At 59.1% G+C, this 18,310-nt stretch overlaps 1 protein-coding gene across 3 annotated transcripts in view; it reads right to left on the bottom strand.

Moving 5' to 3' along the window:
- COL5A3 (collagen type V alpha 3 chain) overlaps positions 1-18,310 on the bottom strand; it is a 35,693-nt gene that overhangs the window by 15,381 nt on the left and 2,002 nt on the right. For 2 of the 3 annotated variants that reach the window (XR_009244477.1, XM_058658137.1), the window contains exons 2-31: positions 16,634-16,795; positions 16,345-16,534; positions 16,109-16,265; positions 14,037-14,141; positions 13,655-13,810; positions 12,390-12,509; positions 12,139-12,291; positions 10,702-10,749; positions 10,416-10,457; positions 10,081-10,143; positions 9,631-9,705; positions 9,434-9,517; positions 8,915-8,971; positions 8,772-8,825; positions 8,584-8,637; positions 7,940-7,993; positions 7,802-7,855; positions 7,558-7,611; positions 6,959-7,003; positions 6,789-6,842; positions 6,608-6,652; positions 6,448-6,501; positions 6,290-6,334; positions 5,705-5,758; positions 5,580-5,624; positions 5,417-5,470; positions 2,203-2,247; positions 2,030-2,083; positions 1,792-1,899; positions 1,165-1,218 (exon numbers count right to left, since the gene is read on the bottom strand). Coding sequence is in view for 1 of the 3 variants with exons in the window: in XM_058658137.1 (XP_058514120.1) it covers positions 1,165-1,218; positions 1,792-1,899; positions 2,030-2,083; positions 2,203-2,247; positions 5,417-5,470; positions 5,580-5,624; positions 5,705-5,758; positions 6,290-6,334; positions 6,448-6,501; positions 6,608-6,652; positions 6,789-6,842; positions 6,959-7,003; positions 7,558-7,611; positions 7,802-7,855; positions 7,940-7,993; positions 8,584-8,637; positions 8,772-8,825; positions 8,915-8,971; positions 9,434-9,517; positions 9,631-9,705; positions 10,081-10,143; positions 10,416-10,457; positions 10,702-10,749; positions 12,139-12,291; positions 12,390-12,509; positions 13,655-13,810; positions 14,037-14,141; positions 16,109-16,265; positions 16,345-16,534; positions 16,634-16,795 (2,339 nt within the window). In the remaining 2 variants the exon portion in view is untranslated. The remainder of the gene's footprint in view (positions 1-1,164; positions 1,219-1,791; positions 1,900-2,029; positions 2,084-2,202; positions 2,248-5,416; positions 5,471-5,579; positions 5,625-5,704; positions 5,759-6,289; positions 6,335-6,447; positions 6,502-6,607; positions 6,653-6,788; positions 6,843-6,958; positions 7,004-7,557; positions 7,612-7,801; positions 7,856-7,939; positions 7,994-8,583; positions 8,638-8,771; positions 8,826-8,914; positions 8,972-9,433; positions 9,518-9,630; positions 9,706-10,080; positions 10,144-10,415; positions 10,458-10,701; positions 10,750-12,138; positions 12,292-12,389; positions 12,510-13,654; positions 13,811-14,036; positions 14,142-16,108; positions 16,266-16,344; positions 16,535-16,633; positions 16,796-18,310) is intronic. The other variant, XR_009244478.1, reaches the window with a different exon arrangement.

Below are 18,310 nucleotides of genomic sequence, written 5' to 3' on the forward strand. Positions count from 1 at the left end.
CATTGCTGTCGACCCATATGTAGGCAAGACCGCTCCACCAGCTGAGGAGGACGAGAGCCTGAGACCCAGGAGGCGTTCTGTGCCCAAAGGCGTCCCCATGTCTCCAGATCACTTCTCCAAGGAGGCGTTCTGTGCCCAAAGGCGTCCCCATGTCTCCAGGTCACTGCTCCAAGGAGGCGTTCTGTGCCCAAAGGCGTCCCCATGTCTCCAGGTCACTGCTCCAAGTTTCTGCTATGCCTCTTGAGACCATTGTAGTTTTTTTTTTCTTTAATGTGTTTATTTGAAAGACAGAGAGACAAACACACATGTACACACACACACACACACACACACACACCCCAGAGAGGCTGAGATTTGCCTTGACGCCCCAACATCTGGGGCTGAGCTAGGCTAACACCAGGAGCTAGCTTAAACAGAAGCCATACACTCTGCATGATGTCATGTAGGTGTGGCTGAGGGGGAGATGAGGCTTGTCGGTAACCTCATCCATCAGAACCCTGGCAAGCAAGCGTGAGTGCATTGTGTCACAAGCTATAATAAATTCAATAGAACACAAGGGCTGCCTGTGATGCTCTGACTTGGTAAACAAGCCTCGATCGTGCCACATAGGAACATCCTCGGCTTTCTCCACCAGCAGCAGCAACGGGTTCAGGTGCTGGGCGCACCTGTGCGGGCACTGCCTGCAGCCCGCAGTGCGGCATCTGGGGTTCAGTCCCAGCTCTGCCTTCTCTTTCAACTTCCTGCAACGCATCCCCAGGGAGACGGAGCGAATGGCTCCAGGGGCTGAGGCCCTGCCACTCACTCATTCACTCTCGTAGGAGACTTGGACCCAGAAGCCAGCTCCTGGCTTTAGCCTGGCCCAGCCCAGTTGTTCGGGGCAGAGGGATGGAGTGTGTGTGTGTGTGTGTGTGTGTGTTTCTATCTGCCATTCAAACATATACAATTTTTAAAAAGCTACAATGATCTCAAAAGACGTGGCAGAAAAGGAATGACGTGCCCATAGGCATACATCAGGCGAGGGGTCAATAAGCCCAAGCGTGCCCAATGCCAACCAATGGCGTATGGAGTGGGCAGGTCCTCCTACTCCAGGTCACTGCCTGGGGCCCAGATATTGCCCTGTGATGACCTCCCTGCTCTGCCCAGCCCCAGTCACCAACCTCTTACCTTAGGGCCTGGACGCCCGGGGTAACCTGGGAGACCTGGCACCCCCAGCTTGCCCTGCAGAGAGAATGGCACCAAGTCAGAACCTGTAGCCTGGAGGCTGAGAAGAGAGGTCGTTGGGCAGAAGGGGCCACAGAGCAGGCCTGGCTCCTGCCCGCCCACCCCAAGGCTGGCCACTCAACCCCTGCTTTCTCATCTATAAATGCAGGCAGTGGATTAAGCTGTCATTTGCAAGGCCAGAACCCCATAGGGACTGGGTGCACCATTCCCTCCGACCAGCTCCTGCCATTTGCACCTGGGAAAGCCACAGAAGACGGCCCACGGGGCTGAGCCCCAACACTCACGTGGGAGGCCTGGAGAGTTCTCGGCTCCAGGTTGGCCCATCCCTGGCTGAGTGGCCATTTAGGGAGTGAACCAACAGACAGAAGCTTTCTCTCTCTCTCTCTCCCTCTTTCTCGTTCTCTCAAATAATGCTATCTTTATTACATCTGCTGCCTGGTGTGACTGGGAGACAGCCCAGTGCCCAGAACTGCTCTGACACTGGTGACCATCAGGGTTGCTGCCTCCTGGGGTCAGAGGTGAAATGGCAGAGAGCTTGGGGAGGGGGCGGGGTGGCCAAAGAGCATTCACCTTCTCTCCAGCTGCACCGGGGGGCCCCTCCTCACCAGCCAGCCCCTCCGGCCCCTTTGGACCCTCAGGACCGTCCTCTCCCCGAGGACCTGGGGGTCCGGGCTGCCCCTGGAAAACGAAAGAGAGGCCCAGGAATCAGTTCTGGATCCTTGCATTGTCCTCAAGTTCTAGGCCACCCCCTGCAAGTCCCCCTCCCCCAGCAGACCCTCAGGACCCCCTGAGAGGGATCCTGTCCTACCCGATCGCCCTTGAGGCCACTGTCGCCCTTGAAGCCTGGGAAGCCATCCTCTCCCTGGAGAAAGAGGGTGGGATGGGGGCAGACACAGGTCGGAAGTCAAGGTCAGAGGTTAAGCCTCAGGGCTCCACTCTGGGGTCTCTCACGGCTTCACCAGGGGACCCCCCCCATCTTACCTGCTCGCCTTTGTCTCCCTGGACACCCCGATGGCCAGAAGTGCCCTAGAAAATAAAATTTTAAAGAAAAATAAGGCACCTCTCAGATGCTCTCCCTGCTTAAGAAGGGTTTCCCCCAACCCCCCGTCCCCATGTTGGTCTCCTGCCCTGAGCCAGATACCCCAGAGGAAGATGCTGGACCGGCCAAGGGAGTGTTGGGGGCACAGACTCAGGAAGTGGTCCTGCCCCCAGCATCTGTGAACTCGCTCTCCGTGCCACCCCCACACCCCGGCATCTGTGATCGTGGGGTGCACTCGCCCTTCCTGATGTCCCAGTCTGAAGGGGAGTGTGCAGGGAGGGAGGAATTTTGCAGGAGTCAATGCCCATCTCCCGGGAACACCGCGTGTGCAGGTTCCTTCTGGCGGGAGCCAGAGGACGAGCGTTCCTGGCAACCAGGGACACTGAGCTCGGCCACAAAGCCACTGTGTGCTTGGTGACAAGGGAGGAGGGCTGCTGTCCAGTCACAGCTCTGCTCTGGTTGCCCCTAACGGAACCCAGCAGCTGCAGAGGAAGCGCCCTTGGATCCCATGTAACCACAAGGTCTGCTGAGGCCTGCTGGCTCCTACCTCGGGTAACCCACTGCAGCGTCATGTCACTGGGTTTGGCTCTCCAGCCTGGGGGCCAGTTCAGGCCCACTGCTCCAGCACCCAAGGCCATGCACTCTCTTTAGCTGTAATTAGTCGCACGGTGGCACAGCCATCCCTACACCTACCCTGCCCTCCCCTGGGACTCCCAATGAATGCTGAAATTTGCTGTCATATGTATGGGATGGGCTTCTCATCCCATGCAGGAATGCCTGTGACAAAGCTGAATTAAGAGATTCACTGTGGCTACTAATCAAACAGAGCAGCTATGGCGCAGGGATTCGGTGCAGCAGGCTTCCCTTGCAGAGCTCACACAGCACACGGGAGGCCCTGGTTCTCGCTTCCTGCTCACGCACACCCTGGAAGGGCAGGTATGGCTCAAAGAGCTCTGGCTCTTCAGTCTGGCCAACCCCCATGCTCACGGGCACTTCTGGGGTGAACCTACATATGGGAGCGTCTGTTTCCTGCCCACCCAACAATTTTTAAAATCACTGGAAAACGGATATAGTGGGGGGGAAATGTGCATTTGTTATTTGCACCTAAATCAACTTTTAATTCAATGTTCTAAGAACCTTCTCAAACACTTCCTACAGTCAGCTCTTGGTATCTGAAGGCCTGTACAAATTCCACCGCCCATGGATCAAAAATGTGCAGATCTCCAGGGTTAGTGTTTCGTGGTGCAGGGGGTTAAGCTATGGCTGCAACACCCTGCCTGGCATGCCCTTATCAGAGCACCAGTTTGACTCCCCACTTGTGATCCAGCTCCCTGTCTATGCATCCGAGAAAACAGAGGAAAACGGCCCAATAACTGGGGCCCCCTCCCTCTCCATGGGAGATCCAGACAGAGTTCCTGGCTCCCGGCTTCGCCCTGACCCAGCCCCACCATTGCAGCCTTCAGGGAAGTGAACTGGGAATTGACAAACATCTTCCTCTCACTCTGCTTTTCAAATAAATACATAAAAACTTAAAAAACAAAAATCGTCTCTGTGGGCCCGGCACAGTAGCCTAGTGGCTAACGTCCTCACCTTGCGAGTGCCGGAATCCCATATGGGCGCTGGTTCTAATCCCGGCAGCCCCGCTTCCCACCCAGCTCCCTGCCTGTGGCCTGGGAAAGCAGTGGAGGACGGCCCAAGGCCTTGGGACCCTGCACCCACGTGGGAGACCCGGAAGAGGTTCCTGGTTCCCGGCTTCGGATCGGCTCAGTTTCAGCCGTTGCAGCCACTTGGGGAGTGAACCAGTGGACGAAAGATCTTCCTCTCTACCTCTCCTCTCTGTATATCTGACTTTCCAATAAAACTAAATAAATGTTTAAAAAGAGTTGTCTCTGTAACTAAAGGAGTACAGATTTGTTTCTAATCAATACAGCAAGCTGCCTGCTTACGCAGCGTTTTACTGCAGGAGCTATTACAAGCAACCCAGACTCGATTTAAGGGTACAGGGCGGCGGGTGGAGAGTATGTGGCCAGAAGTTGGCGTCTCGTGGAGGCCCACCGCCCCATCAGAATGCCTGGGTTTGAGGTTCATCTCTGTTTCTTTTTCTTTGCTTTTCTTTTTAAAGATTTATTTATTTTTATTGGAAAGTAAGCTTTACAGAGAAGGAGAGACAGAGAGAAAGATCTTCCACATGCTGGTTCACTGCCAAAATGGCCGCAACACCCAGGGCTGAGGTGATCTGAAGCCAGGAGCCAGGAGCCTCTTCTGGGTCTCCCATGCGGGTGCAGGGTCCCAAGGCCTTGGACCATCCTCTAATGTTTTTTCAGGCCATGCGTAGGGAGCTGGACGGGAAACAGAACAGTCAGGACATGAACCGGTGTCCATATGGGATCCCAGCGCATGCAAGTCGAGGACTGTAGCCACTAGCTTACCACGCTGGGCCCACCAGCTCTGTTTCTAGTCCAGCTTTCTGCTAACGTGTGTTCTGGGAAGCACCGGCTGGTGGTTCAAGTGGCTGGGCCCCTGCCATGTATGTAGCAGTCCTGGGTTGAGCTCTGGGCGCCTGGCTTTGCCCCTGGCCCCTGCCCAGCTGCGGACGGCATCTGGGAAGCAGGTCAGCAGATGAGCCTCTCATACCCTCTGAATCTCTCTGAAATAATACAGATATATAGATATATATTTTTTTCTTATTTCCAATCTTAAGTTATCAAATATTCAGGAGGTTCTGTGTGCACCTCCCTCCATTCTGTGTAAGGTGCTTGATTCTCCATAGAGTTCTGCAACTGTGGGGTTTGGCTGTGGCCTTGAGGTGCGGTCCATGGCAGCCCAGACCCAGTCCCCAACAGCCGCCACATCCCGCCTGAGTCCTGGCTCCACACGCCCAGAAGTTTTGGGTGTTCTTTTTTTTTTTTTTTTTAATGTTTGGGATAATATATGCTTAACCTTGGAGTCGAGGGCTTAATCCTCCTCCAAATAAAGTGTTCAACAAGTATGAATAAAAAGACCGCTGTTTCATGGGGCTACAGAGCAGGGTTATAAACAGTCACCCGGTGACTCAGGGTCCTTTTCAGCCAGAGAGAGAATCCAGGCAGAGAATTCCTGACCAAGTTGCTCCCCCAAAGCTAAGGCTGAGCAATCAAGACCCCTCATGTGACCTACCTTCACGCCCCGAGGGCCTGGGTAGCCTGGGGGACCTGCTGACCCTGCTGGACCCTGGGCAGAAGAGAGAGTGTCACATTGGGCTTCCGAGTGCCCATTCCCTCACCTCCCGGTCCCTGGGCCACCACCAGCCCCTACACCAACCTTCCTTCCGGTCACTCACCTGGGCCCCCTTCTCTCCTGTGGGACCCTCCTGGCCCGGGTGACCCTGGGAAAGCGAGATTCTAAGGCATCAGAAGCCAAGTTCCACCGCCCACGTCCCCCAGCCCCCCACCTCCTGGTTCTCACCAGAGGGCCGTCAGCTCCCGGGGCACCTGGGATCCCTGGGTTTCCAGGAAGACCCTGCAAGGAGAACAACTCTGGGGAGCCAGAGTGTCTTGGGGCCCTGGAGCTGCTCAGACAGAAGCAGCCAACAGCTCAGAAACCCACTCTGGTTCTGCCCAGACTTGCCGTGTGACCCTGGGCAAGTTCCAAGCCCCCACTGAACCCCCCAAAGTCCTCTGCCGCTGGGCAGACTGAGAGTGAGGACACAGAAACACACACCCTGGCAGGCACCGGCCCAGGATCCCATGCAAATAAAAAGTGGAGGGACAGAGCTGGGCAGACAGAGGCCTAACCTCTGGGCTGAGCAGCCAAGAGGGGCTGCAGGGCCTCAGGCATGGACCACCCCAGCCCAGGGCTGCCACCGGCTGTCGGGGGTTCTCTGTACCCCGACAACAGCGCCCCCGCTATGATGGGACGGCATGGCAGGCCTGCCTCTTGCTCTCAGTCTCTGTAACAGGGGCTGGCTCCTATTAGGGTTCCCCTAAGAGAGTGCTCCCAGGCCACAGGGTTGCAGGGAAGACATGGGGGGGCAGTAGAGTTGCCACTTACCTTCTCCCCAGGAATGCCAATGAGGCCCTGGGGGCCTGGGATGCCCTGGGGACAACGTACAGAGACAGGAGTGAAGTCCGTACCACCCAGGTTGCAGGGCCAAAGTTCTTGCCAAGCACCACCCCTACCGCCCCTACTGGGAAAGAGAGGGCTCGAACCTGGGACCCGTGGTTTCCCTGTTGTCCTGGAGGGCCAGGCTCTCCTGGAGGACCCTGGGGAGAAAGTGAGGAGCGGTCATGGTGTTGGGGTGTCAGTGGAGTTGACACCAATGGCCCAGGGGTGTCCCTAGGGCCTGGGCTCCAAGGGCAAAGCACGTACCACATTGCCTTTGGCCCCGGGAGCACCGTCACTTCCCGTGGCCCCCTGCGAGGGAAAAGACCACGACTGAGTCTGAGACCCCGAGAGGCACATGGCGGGGGGGCGGGTAACAGATGGGTGGGGGGATCAGGCCACAGAGACCCCAAAAGCGGAGGGACCGCAGATGGGGCCTCATCCTCACCGGGCGTCCCGGGGGGCCAGGGGAGCCTCGGGGCCCAATCAGTCCTCGGGGACCCTGCAGAGGGGGAACCAGAAGGGTGCATTAAGTCAGCCCCACCCACACCCTTAGCCTGGGTGCTCCGAGCCCCTGGAAGCTGGGTCCAAGGCGCTCCCAGCTTCCTCCCTACTCACCGGCTCGCCAGCCTGGCCAGTGGGGCCTGGAGGACCTTCCGCGCCCTGTGTTCGGGGGGATGGAGGGGAAACACCATTATTGAATTGGGGTAGGGGAGGAGGGTGGCATATAAGGCCTAGAGAAGTGGCTTCCCCCATTTGGGCAGCCCCTTCCCAGGGACCTCAGAGTCAGACTGAGGTCTCCAGGAGTCCCAGTCTCACACCCTCCCACCTCCCATCCTAGCTCCCCAATCCCAAATCGCACCTCCTAACGGCAAACCATCCCCTGGTACTCATGTTCTCTCTCTGTTTTTACTGTATTTGGGAAACAGACAGCGAGCTCTCCTCGGCCATGCCAGTCTCCCAGACGCCCACAGTGGCTAACACTGGGTCACGTCACAGCCAAAAGCCTAGAACGGCCTCCCAGGGAACCCAGAGATTCAGGACTCAAGCCCAGACGCCCCCCAGCCCCCAGTATGGGACGTGGGTGCCCCATCCACTGGCCTCACTGCTGGGAGAAGACACCCCCTGTTGGAAGGCTCCCTGTACATCTGGGTGCCCTGCCCTCCCAGTGCCCGTCTGTGAACTCCAAGTCACCCCCAACCTTCTTCCCGACTCACCTTCTCACCGTCCTCTCCAGGGGGGCCAGGCTGCCCCACGTGACCAAAGTCACCCTGGCAGGCAGAGGGGGCAGTTCAGTGCAGAATGGCACAGGCAGAGGCCCAAAACCACCCCCTACAAGCCCCCAAGAAAACAAGACACGGGATGACGGAGCGGGGCTGGGACCCGGTACAAGGCTCACACTGGGGTGGGAAGGGGCTCCGGGCACGGGGCTTAGCTACCTCGGGGGTCTCCCGCACTCACCCTCTGGCCCTTCTCACCAGGCAGCCCCGGGAGGCCATCAAAGCCCCGATCACCCTGTCCAAAGAGACGCCAGCTCAGCGCAGAGCCTGGGAGCCCTCTTCAACCCTCCCAGGCTCCAGTCCCAGCCATGTCACCCACCTTGGGGCCCGTGTCCCCAGGGAGGCCTCGCGCTCCGTCTGCTCCAGAACGGCCCTGCAGGGAACATGAGCCCAGGGTGGAGGCCAGCCTGTCCAGTACCCTTCTCAGCAACGGGACCACCACCACCCTCTGGAGGGAGACCCGCCACCACGCCCCAAGCAGGATCTTCATCCTGCAGTCTTGCTGGGCGACTTCAGAGTCTCAACGTCACCTCCCAAACGTACCCCTTCGTCTTTAGCCCCTGGGGCCCTTCCCCTAGCTCAAGTCACCATCGTGGCCTCCCTCCACCACCCTGCCGTCCCTGTCTATGTGACCTTCCTGGCATTTACAACCCTTTAGAATCATCTGAGCCATCCCGTCCTCGGGGGCCAGACGAGTCTCTCACGCACAGGCTGTGCCTTCTGCCTGGGATGCCCTGCCACAACTGTCCTGGCTGTCCTCTTCCAAGACCTCCCTGACTCTACTGCCTGGCCTGACCCCCTGTGACACGGCTTGGGGAGTTGCCACAGCCCCTGTGGGCTATTGTCAGTGCTAGGATCCCACGGGTGATCCCAGGAGACTCCACAGACGCAGAGGCAGGGCTCATGTTGGGGACGGAGGGAGGGGTGGACAGAAGGTGACCTGAGGCCCCGGGGGTCACTCACCATCTTGCCTTCTCTGCCAGGCGGCCCGGGAGGTCCCTGCAGCCCCCGGGGACCCTAGCAGAGAAAGGAAAGAGAAGACTGACTCCCTGAGACGGGCAAGAGGCGGGCTAACACTCGCCCCCACAGCCCAGAGGGAAGATCCCGCCCCATCCAGTCCTGTCGGCCGCCCTCACACCCTCCTGCCTCACCTGTGGCCCCATCTCTCCCATCTCGCCTTTCAAGCCCGGATATCCAGGGAGACCCTTGAGGGTGGAGCAAAGCAGGGTGCCATTAGAGCACGGAGTCCCTTCCCTGTGGGGTGCCCCCTCCCCTACACAGACTCCTCACTCACCACAGGGCCTGGGCGCCCGGTGAGCCCCACTGGGCCAGGGGGCCCTTTCATGGACAGCTGGAGAAATGGAGGGGGGAACAGAGCTGGAATCTTTCGTGAGACGTCACTTCTGCTCCCACCCAACCCCTGTTCGCTCACTATGGTTCGGCGTGGTCCCTCAAAATTCATACGCCAGAAAAGCTTATATTGTTCTTGTGTGTCATTTCTCTCAGAGAAAAAAAAGATCCTGCAGTGGCCACAGCTGGGCCAGGCTGCAGCCAGGAGCCAGGAACTCCATCCCTCCCATCAGGCACTTGGCCCATCACTTTCCCCACCCCCCCGGAGCCAAGCTGCCCCCTTCTCGCCCTTGGTCACTCCCCGGAGCCATGCTGCCCTCTTCCCAGCCCTGGTCATCACCCCGGAGCCACACTGCCCCCTTCCCACCCCTGGTCATCACCCCGGAGCCACACTGCCCCCTTCCCGCCCCTGGTCATCACCCCGGAGCCACACTGCCCCCTTCCCGCCCTGGCATCTGCTCACCTGAGCCTGCTGCAGCACCGCCTGGGCCTGCGCCTGCTGGAAGGAGACTTGGGGTCCCTTGAGGGAGCTGCTTGCAAACTGGAACTGGAGAGCAATCGACTTGTGGTGACGGGAGGACCCTGAGGAAAGACCCCACCCTGCTCCACACCCCAGTCAGGGCTGCCCCCCAGCACCGTGCTGCCCTCCGCCCTCCTTACCGGCATCATGATGACAGTGCCCGGTGGGCCACGGATGCCATCCATGCCAGGAATTCCCGGGAGACCAGCAGGGCCCTGGGGTGGAGGGGAGAGAGGGGAGAGACATGGGCAGATGGAGGCGAGAAGAGACAGAGACTGATGGTGGAGATCTTGGAGAAGGCTGGTCCCAGCGGGACGCAGAGAGGAACACACAAGAGAGACAGCGAGAAGGACAGAGAGGTGCCGGCACGTGAGAGACGGAGGATGGGGCAGGAAGGCAGGAAGCAGCACACGCCCCCAGACACAGGAGGGGAACCAGACTGGGGCGGATGGGGCGGAGCAGGTCAACAGAAGGGGACCCCTGCCAGACCCGGAAATGAGGCCCTCTGGGCAGCCCCTCAGATGTCTGTGCCCACCCACTACCACCACCAAATAAACTCTCCCCGAGGACACAGTAGGGGGGTCTCTTACCGGCAAGCCAGGGTCCCCAGGAAATCCAGGGGGTCCGGGGGGGCCTGTGGGGCCAACCACCCCCTGTTAGGAGACAAGAAACGGGTCACCAGGAGTTCCAGGGCTTGAGGCAGGCTGACCCTCCCCCGCACTGACCCTGGTCCCAGATAGACCGCCAAAGGCCACCTCTGAGCATTCCTGCCTCCCATCCAGCCATCCAGACACCACCAACCACACCAACGCGAACCCCCGACTCCCCGCCACCACCCCTCCTTCCGACCCGTGATCCCAGGGCCTTCAGTTCCCGCCAAGGGCAAGCGGACCACAGAAGATGAGGGAACTCAGCCGGTACTCACTCGGGGTCCTGGAGCCCCGGGGGGCCCTTCAAACTGCTGTCCCTGTAGAGAGAAGTGAGAGTGACCACCTGGTCCAGCGAGGCCCCTGTGGCCCTTGTGGCCCCTGCGGCCCTGGCTCCCTGTGGCCCCCTACAGTCCCCTGTAGCCCGCTGTGGCCACTGTAGCCCCCTACAGTCCCCTGTAGCCCCTGCGGCCCTGGCTCCCTGTGGCCCCTGCAGCCCCTGCGGCCCTGGCTCCCTGCGGCCCCTGAAGCCCCCTGTAGCCCCTGCGGCCCTGGCTCCCTCACCTGCTCAATCACGGCAGGTTCTCCTTTAGCTCCTTTCTCTCCAGCGCCCTGGGGTGTGGACAAGGTGTGGGTGGGAAGAGAAGAGATGTAAGCCTGGGGTGGCAGCCACCTGCCCTGTCGGGCGCACGCCCTCACAGCGGCCTCTGCTGTCCCCGTTTACCCCTCGTGGGCTGGAACCCGCTTGGGGCATCGCCCCATCGCCCCATCGTCCTGAGGGATGCCTTCACCCTGGATGTGGCTCTTACTATGCAATGTCGAGCAACTTCGCCCCTTCTTTAAACGTTTATCCCACTTATTTGAAAGGCAGAGAGAGAGAGAATCTTCCATCTACTGGTTCATTCCCCAAATATCGCAACGGCCTGGGCTGGGGCAGTAGCTAAAGCAACGGCCTGCAGAGCGGGCATCCTGTGGTAGAGTGCCAATTCAAGCTCAGCTGCTCCACTCCCAGTTCAGGTCCTGATAGCGCACCTGGGAAAGGAGCCGCTGATGGCCCAGGTGCGGGGCCCCTGCCCCTCACGTGAGGGACTCGACTGGAATTCCGGGCTCTCAGCTTTGGCCTGGGACAACCCAAGACATTGCAGCCATCTGGGGAGTGAACCAACAGATGGAGAGTTCTCTCCCCCTGCTCTCTCTGTCACTGTTTTCCATTTTGAAAATAGGGGACTTCAAAATGTTTGTAGAAATGGAATTCAAAAGGTTCAGTGTACGAAAAGCTTTTGAAGTCCCGGCGTGACGTTTTCATAAATGCACCTTTCCCACTGACTTTCTGAAAGCCCTTCACAGAGCTTCTCCGTGGAGTGATGAGTGAGTTCAGGCAAGGCTTGGCATACAACAGGCGCTCAGAGTAAGGGGATCCTCCCCGTCCAAGGCCAGAGCCTCAGCCCCCTTCTCCAGCCACACTGCTTTCCCAGGAACCTCCAGGTGAGGCCTGGGCCGGAGACCCTGCAGGGAAGTCTCCACTCTTGACAACCTCCACTCTTGGCTTTCTCCAACACGGAAGCCCAACCAGTGTGGCCAAGCCAACCCATCCAGATGGGATCCTGGGCTCCACCTTGTCTTCTGGGAAGGACCCTTCTGACCCAAGCATGCCATCCTATGTCTGTCTTCCCTCCAGCTCCCAGGAGCCTGTCCCGGACAGGTGCACGCCCTTCTGGTGCCAGGCTTCCCTGCTGTCTCTCTGGCTCCCTTGCAGCCCTGAACATTGCAAAGCAGGCAGTTTCATTTCCTGGGCCTTCTCCTCCAGCTTAGCCTAACCTGTCCCCAAACATATGGCCCTATCCACAGAACCTGGCACAGGGGAGGGACAAGGCTGATACTTTCCAACTGCACTGCGTTTTGCAAAAGCATTGGAGGCAAGGTCGGTGGAAAGTGAAGAGCGAGGGTGGCTTCGGTGGGAGTCGCTTCACCCGCACCCCAGCCAGCTCCCCCGGGACTCACAGGAAAGATCTGAAACTCCGTCAGAGTCGGCTGCTCTGCTGCCCCAAAGTCAGGGCCCATGCCGGGATCACTTTCCTCATCGCCGTCTTCATCTTCGGCTGCCTCAGTCCCTGGGGTCCCCAGCTCATGTCCACTCTCAGGCCCCAAGCTCTCCTGAAGACATGGAAACAGGCCCCCGCTTTCTCCGTAGGACCCACAGCCCCTCAACCCTGGGCCTCCGCTTCCAACACCCCCCCCCACTTCCTGCCGACCTCTGCGGTGCTGACGTTTTGGCTGGTAGTCACGGTGGGGATGGTGGTGGTGGCAGGGACCAGCGGTGCTGGGGTGGGAAGCAGTTTCAGAGCCGCTGTCTCGAGGACTGCAGTGGACGCCTGCAGCAGGGATGGGAGGCCAATGACAATGAAGAGAAGGGGAAGGGGGGAAGGAGGACGCTGCCCTCACCCCCAGGAGCTCCCAGTCTGGAGAGGGGAACAGAGAGGCATTCAGAGGTCAACGGAAGCAGTGAGTGGTCCTAGCGCACCGCCATCACCAGCAGGGGGCGCCGTCGGCCATGGAGGAGAAGTGGGGCTGGGCCAGTTCTCAAATCAAGTCAAGGCCCAGCTGCTCCGGGTCATCAGACTCCCAAAGCCTGACCTACATGTCCTTGGCCAAGGCAGAGTGCAGCGGTCAGCCAGCCAGGCCACCGTCAGAGAGGGAGGGGAGCTCCTTCTGGCCTGGCCCGCTGCAGAGGAGCTGGGTCAAGGCAGAGGAAGAGGGTGAGGCCAGAGGTCCAGGGGCCATGCCATTCCTGGGGTCCAGGTCAAGAGAGATGACCTGTGTATCAAGGACCCCCACTGGTGGGTTTCAGTTATTCCTACAGCCAGTGGCACCTCTCAATCAGTGATCCTCAACTCACAAGCCGCACGAGTTAGAAGCACTGGTCTGCGCTCCCCAAGCAGTGACCCGCCCAGCAAAAAAGATAAAAGTAATTCCCCGAAAGTGAGCCGAACTGCAAGTCACAAGCCAGTAATTATACTAAGCAAGGGCTTTCTAACTAACCACTCATGAGGGGCTCCCAAGCTGATGACCCCCAAAAAACCACTCCCTCAATGACTCCCTCCATTTGCTGGTTCTCCCAACAACCGCCCCCAAGCTAAGGACCCCCAGTCATCAACCCTAAGCTGATGAGCCAGCAGCGGCCTCGGGTCGATGACCTCCAACAGTGAACTTCACTAGGAACGCCCCAATACGGACCCCAGTGAACAACCTCCAAGGACCTTCCAAATCAGGGAAGACCAGTGGTCCTTCCAGTGTGTGGGCTCGCCCCAGGAGTAGCCATGACCAAGAGCGCCAATCAACTAACAATGTCCCATTGAATAGCAGCCCTTCTTAAGCTGAAGGTACTCATCTGGCTGTGCATCCAGGGATGGAAAAACAGAACCACCCGCCATCAACCCCCTCAGCGGAGAGAAGCCGGGGAGAAGGGCTGGAGGTCAGAGCCAATCATGGCGGGAGGCAGCGGGCGCGGGTCTCTGACCTGGTTCTCCAGGGCGCCAGGAGGTGGACTGGCGGTCCCAGCCTCCTGGTTCTTCTTCTTTCTGCCCTTCCCCTTGCGGCCCCTCCCTTTCTTCTTTCCTTTCCCCTTTGCTTTGCGTCGAGGAGCAGCAGACGCTTCTGGCTCACCCTGGGGTGCCTGGGGAGAGGACCCCCCAGGTCAACGGCAGCTCCCTTGGGCCAGCAGGAGCCACAGTGCCACAGTGACAGGGTATTCAGGGTCAAGGCCACTCAGGCCTTGGATGTGGGGTCAGAGGTTGCACAGCCCATGTTTAAGAGCCAGGATCCACTTCCTCCCGGGACCCAGAGCCCAGGATGACTCAGGCCTGTGGAGGGAGGGAGTCGCAGGCTGGGCGCTCACTCACCCCTGCGGCTGTGGGATCCGGCTTGTCGCAGCTGGGAAGGTAGAGCTCACAGGCCTGGAAGGCAGCTTGGGGATCGGGGCTCAGGAGAAGTTCCTGGATCTCTCCCTGGGAAAGAAAGAGGGGGTCAGAGAAGGTGGGGGTGCGGCTGCACACTGGCTCTGGCCCATTCCCCGACATAGCTCTGCTTGATCTTGAGTCTTGGGGTTGCCCCGGCAGAATCCCTGCCGCATGTGAGGCAACACGAGAGAGCTGGCAGAAAAGTGGGCTTTAAAGATGAACTACTTTGGGCGTCACACGTGATGAAATCCACACAGTTTTTTTTTATAACATGCACTGTTTGTGGACTTTCTAAAAATCCTGTCAGTTTGGGGGCACCAAGAAAAACTTATCGTCTAACTTTCTATAAACTTTCTTTTTTTAAAAAAAATTATTTTTATTGAAAACACAGACCCATAGAGAGGAGAGACAAAGATCTTCCATCCGCTAGTTCACTCCCCAAGTGGCCACAACGGCCGGAGCTGCACAAATCTGAAGCCAGGAGCCAGGAGCCTCTTCCGGGTCTCCCACGCGGGTACAGGGTCCCAAGGCTTTGGGCCGTCCTCCACTGCTTTCCCAGGCCACAGGCAGGGAGCTGGGTGGGAAGTGGAGTAGCTGGGACATGAACTGGTGCCCGTATATGGGATCTCAGCACTTTCAAGGGAGAGGATTAGCAATTGAACCATCATCCCAGGCCCTATAAGTTTTCCGAGGTGACCCCTACAGGGAGAAGGTGACACCATCACAGCCCACTTTCCACCATAAAGAACAGGGCATCGCATACGGAGCTCACCTTGCCAAGTACCCCTACCCACCAAAGGCACAGCTGCTCCTGCTCTGCGGTGAGCAGACACCACAGGGGACAAGTGCCCAGAAAAGCAGTGCTAGGATTCCTGTAACAGCCAGGGCTTCCCTGACTGCGTCACCCCAGCCGTCACTGCTCAGCGACTCGCTGGACCCCTCCCCATCGGCCCGGGGTGGGCATGGTTCATAGGATGTTCGCTTGGAGCTGGGCATTGGGCAGAACGGTGAGATCTCCACTCAGCCCGCTATTGAGATGGCTCGGCTTCCAAGCCCTGCTTCTCACACGGGAAACCCAGACAGATCCCAGCTTCAGCATGGCGCAGCCCTTGTTGTGTGTATTTGAGGAGTGACCTAGTAGATGGGGGACGTCTCTGTGTCTTAGTAAAACGAGTAACATCGGAGAGCCTAGGTTTGTGTCTGAGGTTTGCGGGAGGCAGCAGGGCTCATGTGCTTGGGTCCGACACCTGCATGGGAGACCCGGATGGAGTGCCCAGCACCCATCCTTGGCCCCAGCCACTTCCAGGCACTGGGGAGTAAAACGGCCAAAGAGAACTCTGCATTTTTGTGTCTTTTCTTCTTCCCTCATCCCTCAAGCTCTCGTTAATAAATTCAAATGAGAAAGCCTTTGCTTCCTTTTAGCATCAAAAATAAATTAACCTCTGCATCCTATTTTCTTTTCTTTTTTTTTTTTTAAAGATTTATTTTATTTTTATTACAAAGTCAGATATACTGAGAGGAGGAGAGATAGAGAGGAAGTGGAGCTGCCGGGATTAGAACCAGCAGCCATATGGGATCAAGGTGAGGACCTTAGCCACTAGGCCACGCTGCCGAGCCCCTGCATCCTATTTTCCACGAACTTTTGGAAGCACCCCCGTTGGCACCAGGTAACCCCCCCCCCCAGTGCATTGGGATCAGCGGAGGCACAAGACAGATGAGGCCCCTGGACTCTGCAGAGTGACGTATCTGTCACAGGACACCACGCCATGTCAGTGCCCAAAGGCACAGCCGGCTTGCATGCCACCACAGCCACCAGAACCATCTGAGGCCACAACCACATCCTCCTCCCACCACAGGCCAAGTTCCGGCTGCATCCCACAAGGACTCCATCCCAAACGACCGTCCGTGCCCACACCCACCGGTGCACTCTCCCCACCGCTGTCTCCTGGGACGCTCACCATCCCCCTCAAGGTCTTCAGATTCAACCCAGAGCAGTCACACAGCCAGGCCCCTACCTCGAAAGCGTCCTCCCCGACCTCCTGGGTCCCCAGCACAGTGAGTCCAGCTGTACTGATGCCTCGAAGCCCTCGGCGCAACACAGGGGCCTGAGGGTCACAGTCGACCACCAGGGTCACCGTCCCACTGTCGACGCTGACTGCCACACGGTGCCACCTGCAAGGGGCCAGCTTCAGTGGGGGGTGCTTCCCACCACCTCCCTGCCCCCCCTGTCGCTCCACACGCCTACACTCACCTGCCGTCCATGAGCTGCACCTGCTGGGGGAAGGCCTCCAGGGAGCCTCCCAGGAAGCTAAGAGCCGGCCCCAGCGCCAGGCCTAGCTGCCGAACTCCTATCTCATCGTACACAGACAGAAGAACCGACTGGTTGGCTGGTTGGGCCCTCAACGTCATCAGTACAGAGAATTGCTCAGGAAAAGGCCCGTCTGGGTGGACGGAGGAAAGCGCCAGCTCAGGAGGCTGTCTGGAGACCTGCATGTCCCCTGGGGGACGAGGGCCCACAGCCCCTACCTGCCCCAACTCACCTGGGAAAAGCTGCCTCGTGGGGACGCTAAGCATGCTGGTCTTGTCCACTCCGAATGCCTGGTCACCCTCGGGAGCCCTCTGGGGGCAGAAGCCAGGCACCTGGGGAGCCCCAGCCTGACCCCCTTTCACACCCACGGCCTTCAGCACGTCCACAGGGTCAGCTGCAGAGAGAAGCCAGAGCAGGGGGAAGGCGTGAGACCAAGACCAAAACTCCAGGCACCATCCATCTAGGTCTGGGGGAGGGTATAGGGGTCGGTCGCGACCCAGCCCTCTGCCCCCTCTCCCCCACAGTGAGATCATGGCTCCAGAAGGAGGTGGCCTGGGCCCAGCACCTCCCCCAGCCCCAGATGTTCCAGCCGCATGAGCCTGTTGACTTCTGTGTTCCCCTGCCCCACCCCCACCCCTTACTCTTTGGTGAGAAAAAAGCTGACCCAGTTCAAGGATGAATCAAAGCCTCCTGGCCCATGCCCCAGAGCCCAACTGTCCCCCTCTCCCCACTCCCCCGCGCTGGATCCCTAGGACGACTTCCTGCAGCCGGCCCCCTTGCCAGGGGAAACCCGCATGGAGCTGAGGGAGGGGCTGCCTGGGGAGTCCAGGCCCTGCCTCCTCCCTCTGGCTAGCACCTTCCCTGACCTCCTCATCCACGCTCACCAGTGACTTGGCCCCCGCGACCATCCTCATGAACTCTGGGCTTGCCCGCCCTGACTTTGGTTACCCAGCCCAGCGTCCTCCCTCTGACCTCCCCCTGCTGACCGGTGGTCTCTCCAATGGCCTCCTCTTTCTGTTCACCTCCTCCCTGCACCCCCCTTCTCTTATCACTGTCTAAGAAGGGACAGCCCCAACAGACCTGAATCCAGGCCATCTGCCCAGCCCCACCCCAGGCAGCCAGGCCAGTGTTAAGTGGGACCACATGGCCCCAGCGAGGGCCAGCAGCGGTAGAGGGGAGAGGAGGGCTTCTACTGCTGGGCTCAGAGTGCCCTGTGCCTGTCCCCTCCCCGACCCTGGCCGGACCGTCCCACTAACCCCCCTGACCCTGCTCCTTGGCAGGAGCCAGACACGGCCAAAGCTGCCGCGACCTCACCATCCCAGGGGGTGGATGGACTGAGCTCACCCCTGGGAGCTGGGGGGGCATGGATGAGGGACCCCATCCCAGATCTCCAAGCTGCACAGGGCCCCTGCCTCGGCCACCCCCAGCCCCGTCCCCTCCTGCCCAGACTTCCTCTTGCTGGGCCTCTCTCCTCCCCTCCCACCCTCTCCCTGCCCCACTTTCTGTACCGCCCTTTCCCCATGTCCCCATCCGCTCCCACTCGGTGTTCTCCCATCACTGCCTCTTCCCATCTCTGTGTCTATGTCTAAGTGATGTGTGTCTCTCCGCATGCGCCTCAGCCCCCATCTCTAATTGCCTGCTCTGCACCGAACTATCATTAAGAGGCATTTGGGGTAGAGAGCTGGGCTCCCAGGCTCCACTGACCACAAAGGTCACTCCCCCATGGAACAATCATCCCAGCTGCCCTCTCTCCAGGCCTGAGAGCAAGACCTCACCCCCCGCGGAGGCACCTCCACCCTGACCCAGATCTCCCAGCCCGACTGCTGTGAGAAGGGGTCCCACTCCCCTCCCTGCCTCTCACCAGACCTTCCCTGCATCTAATCACATACGCTCCAGCCTCCAACTCGTG

The sequence above is a fragment of the Ochotona princeps genome, chromosome 33, assembly GCF_030435755.1.
Source record: "Ochotona princeps isolate mOchPri1 chromosome 33, mOchPri1.hap1, whole genome shotgun sequence".
Taxonomy (NCBI): Eukaryota; Metazoa; Chordata; class Mammalia; order Lagomorpha; family Ochotonidae; genus Ochotona; species Ochotona princeps.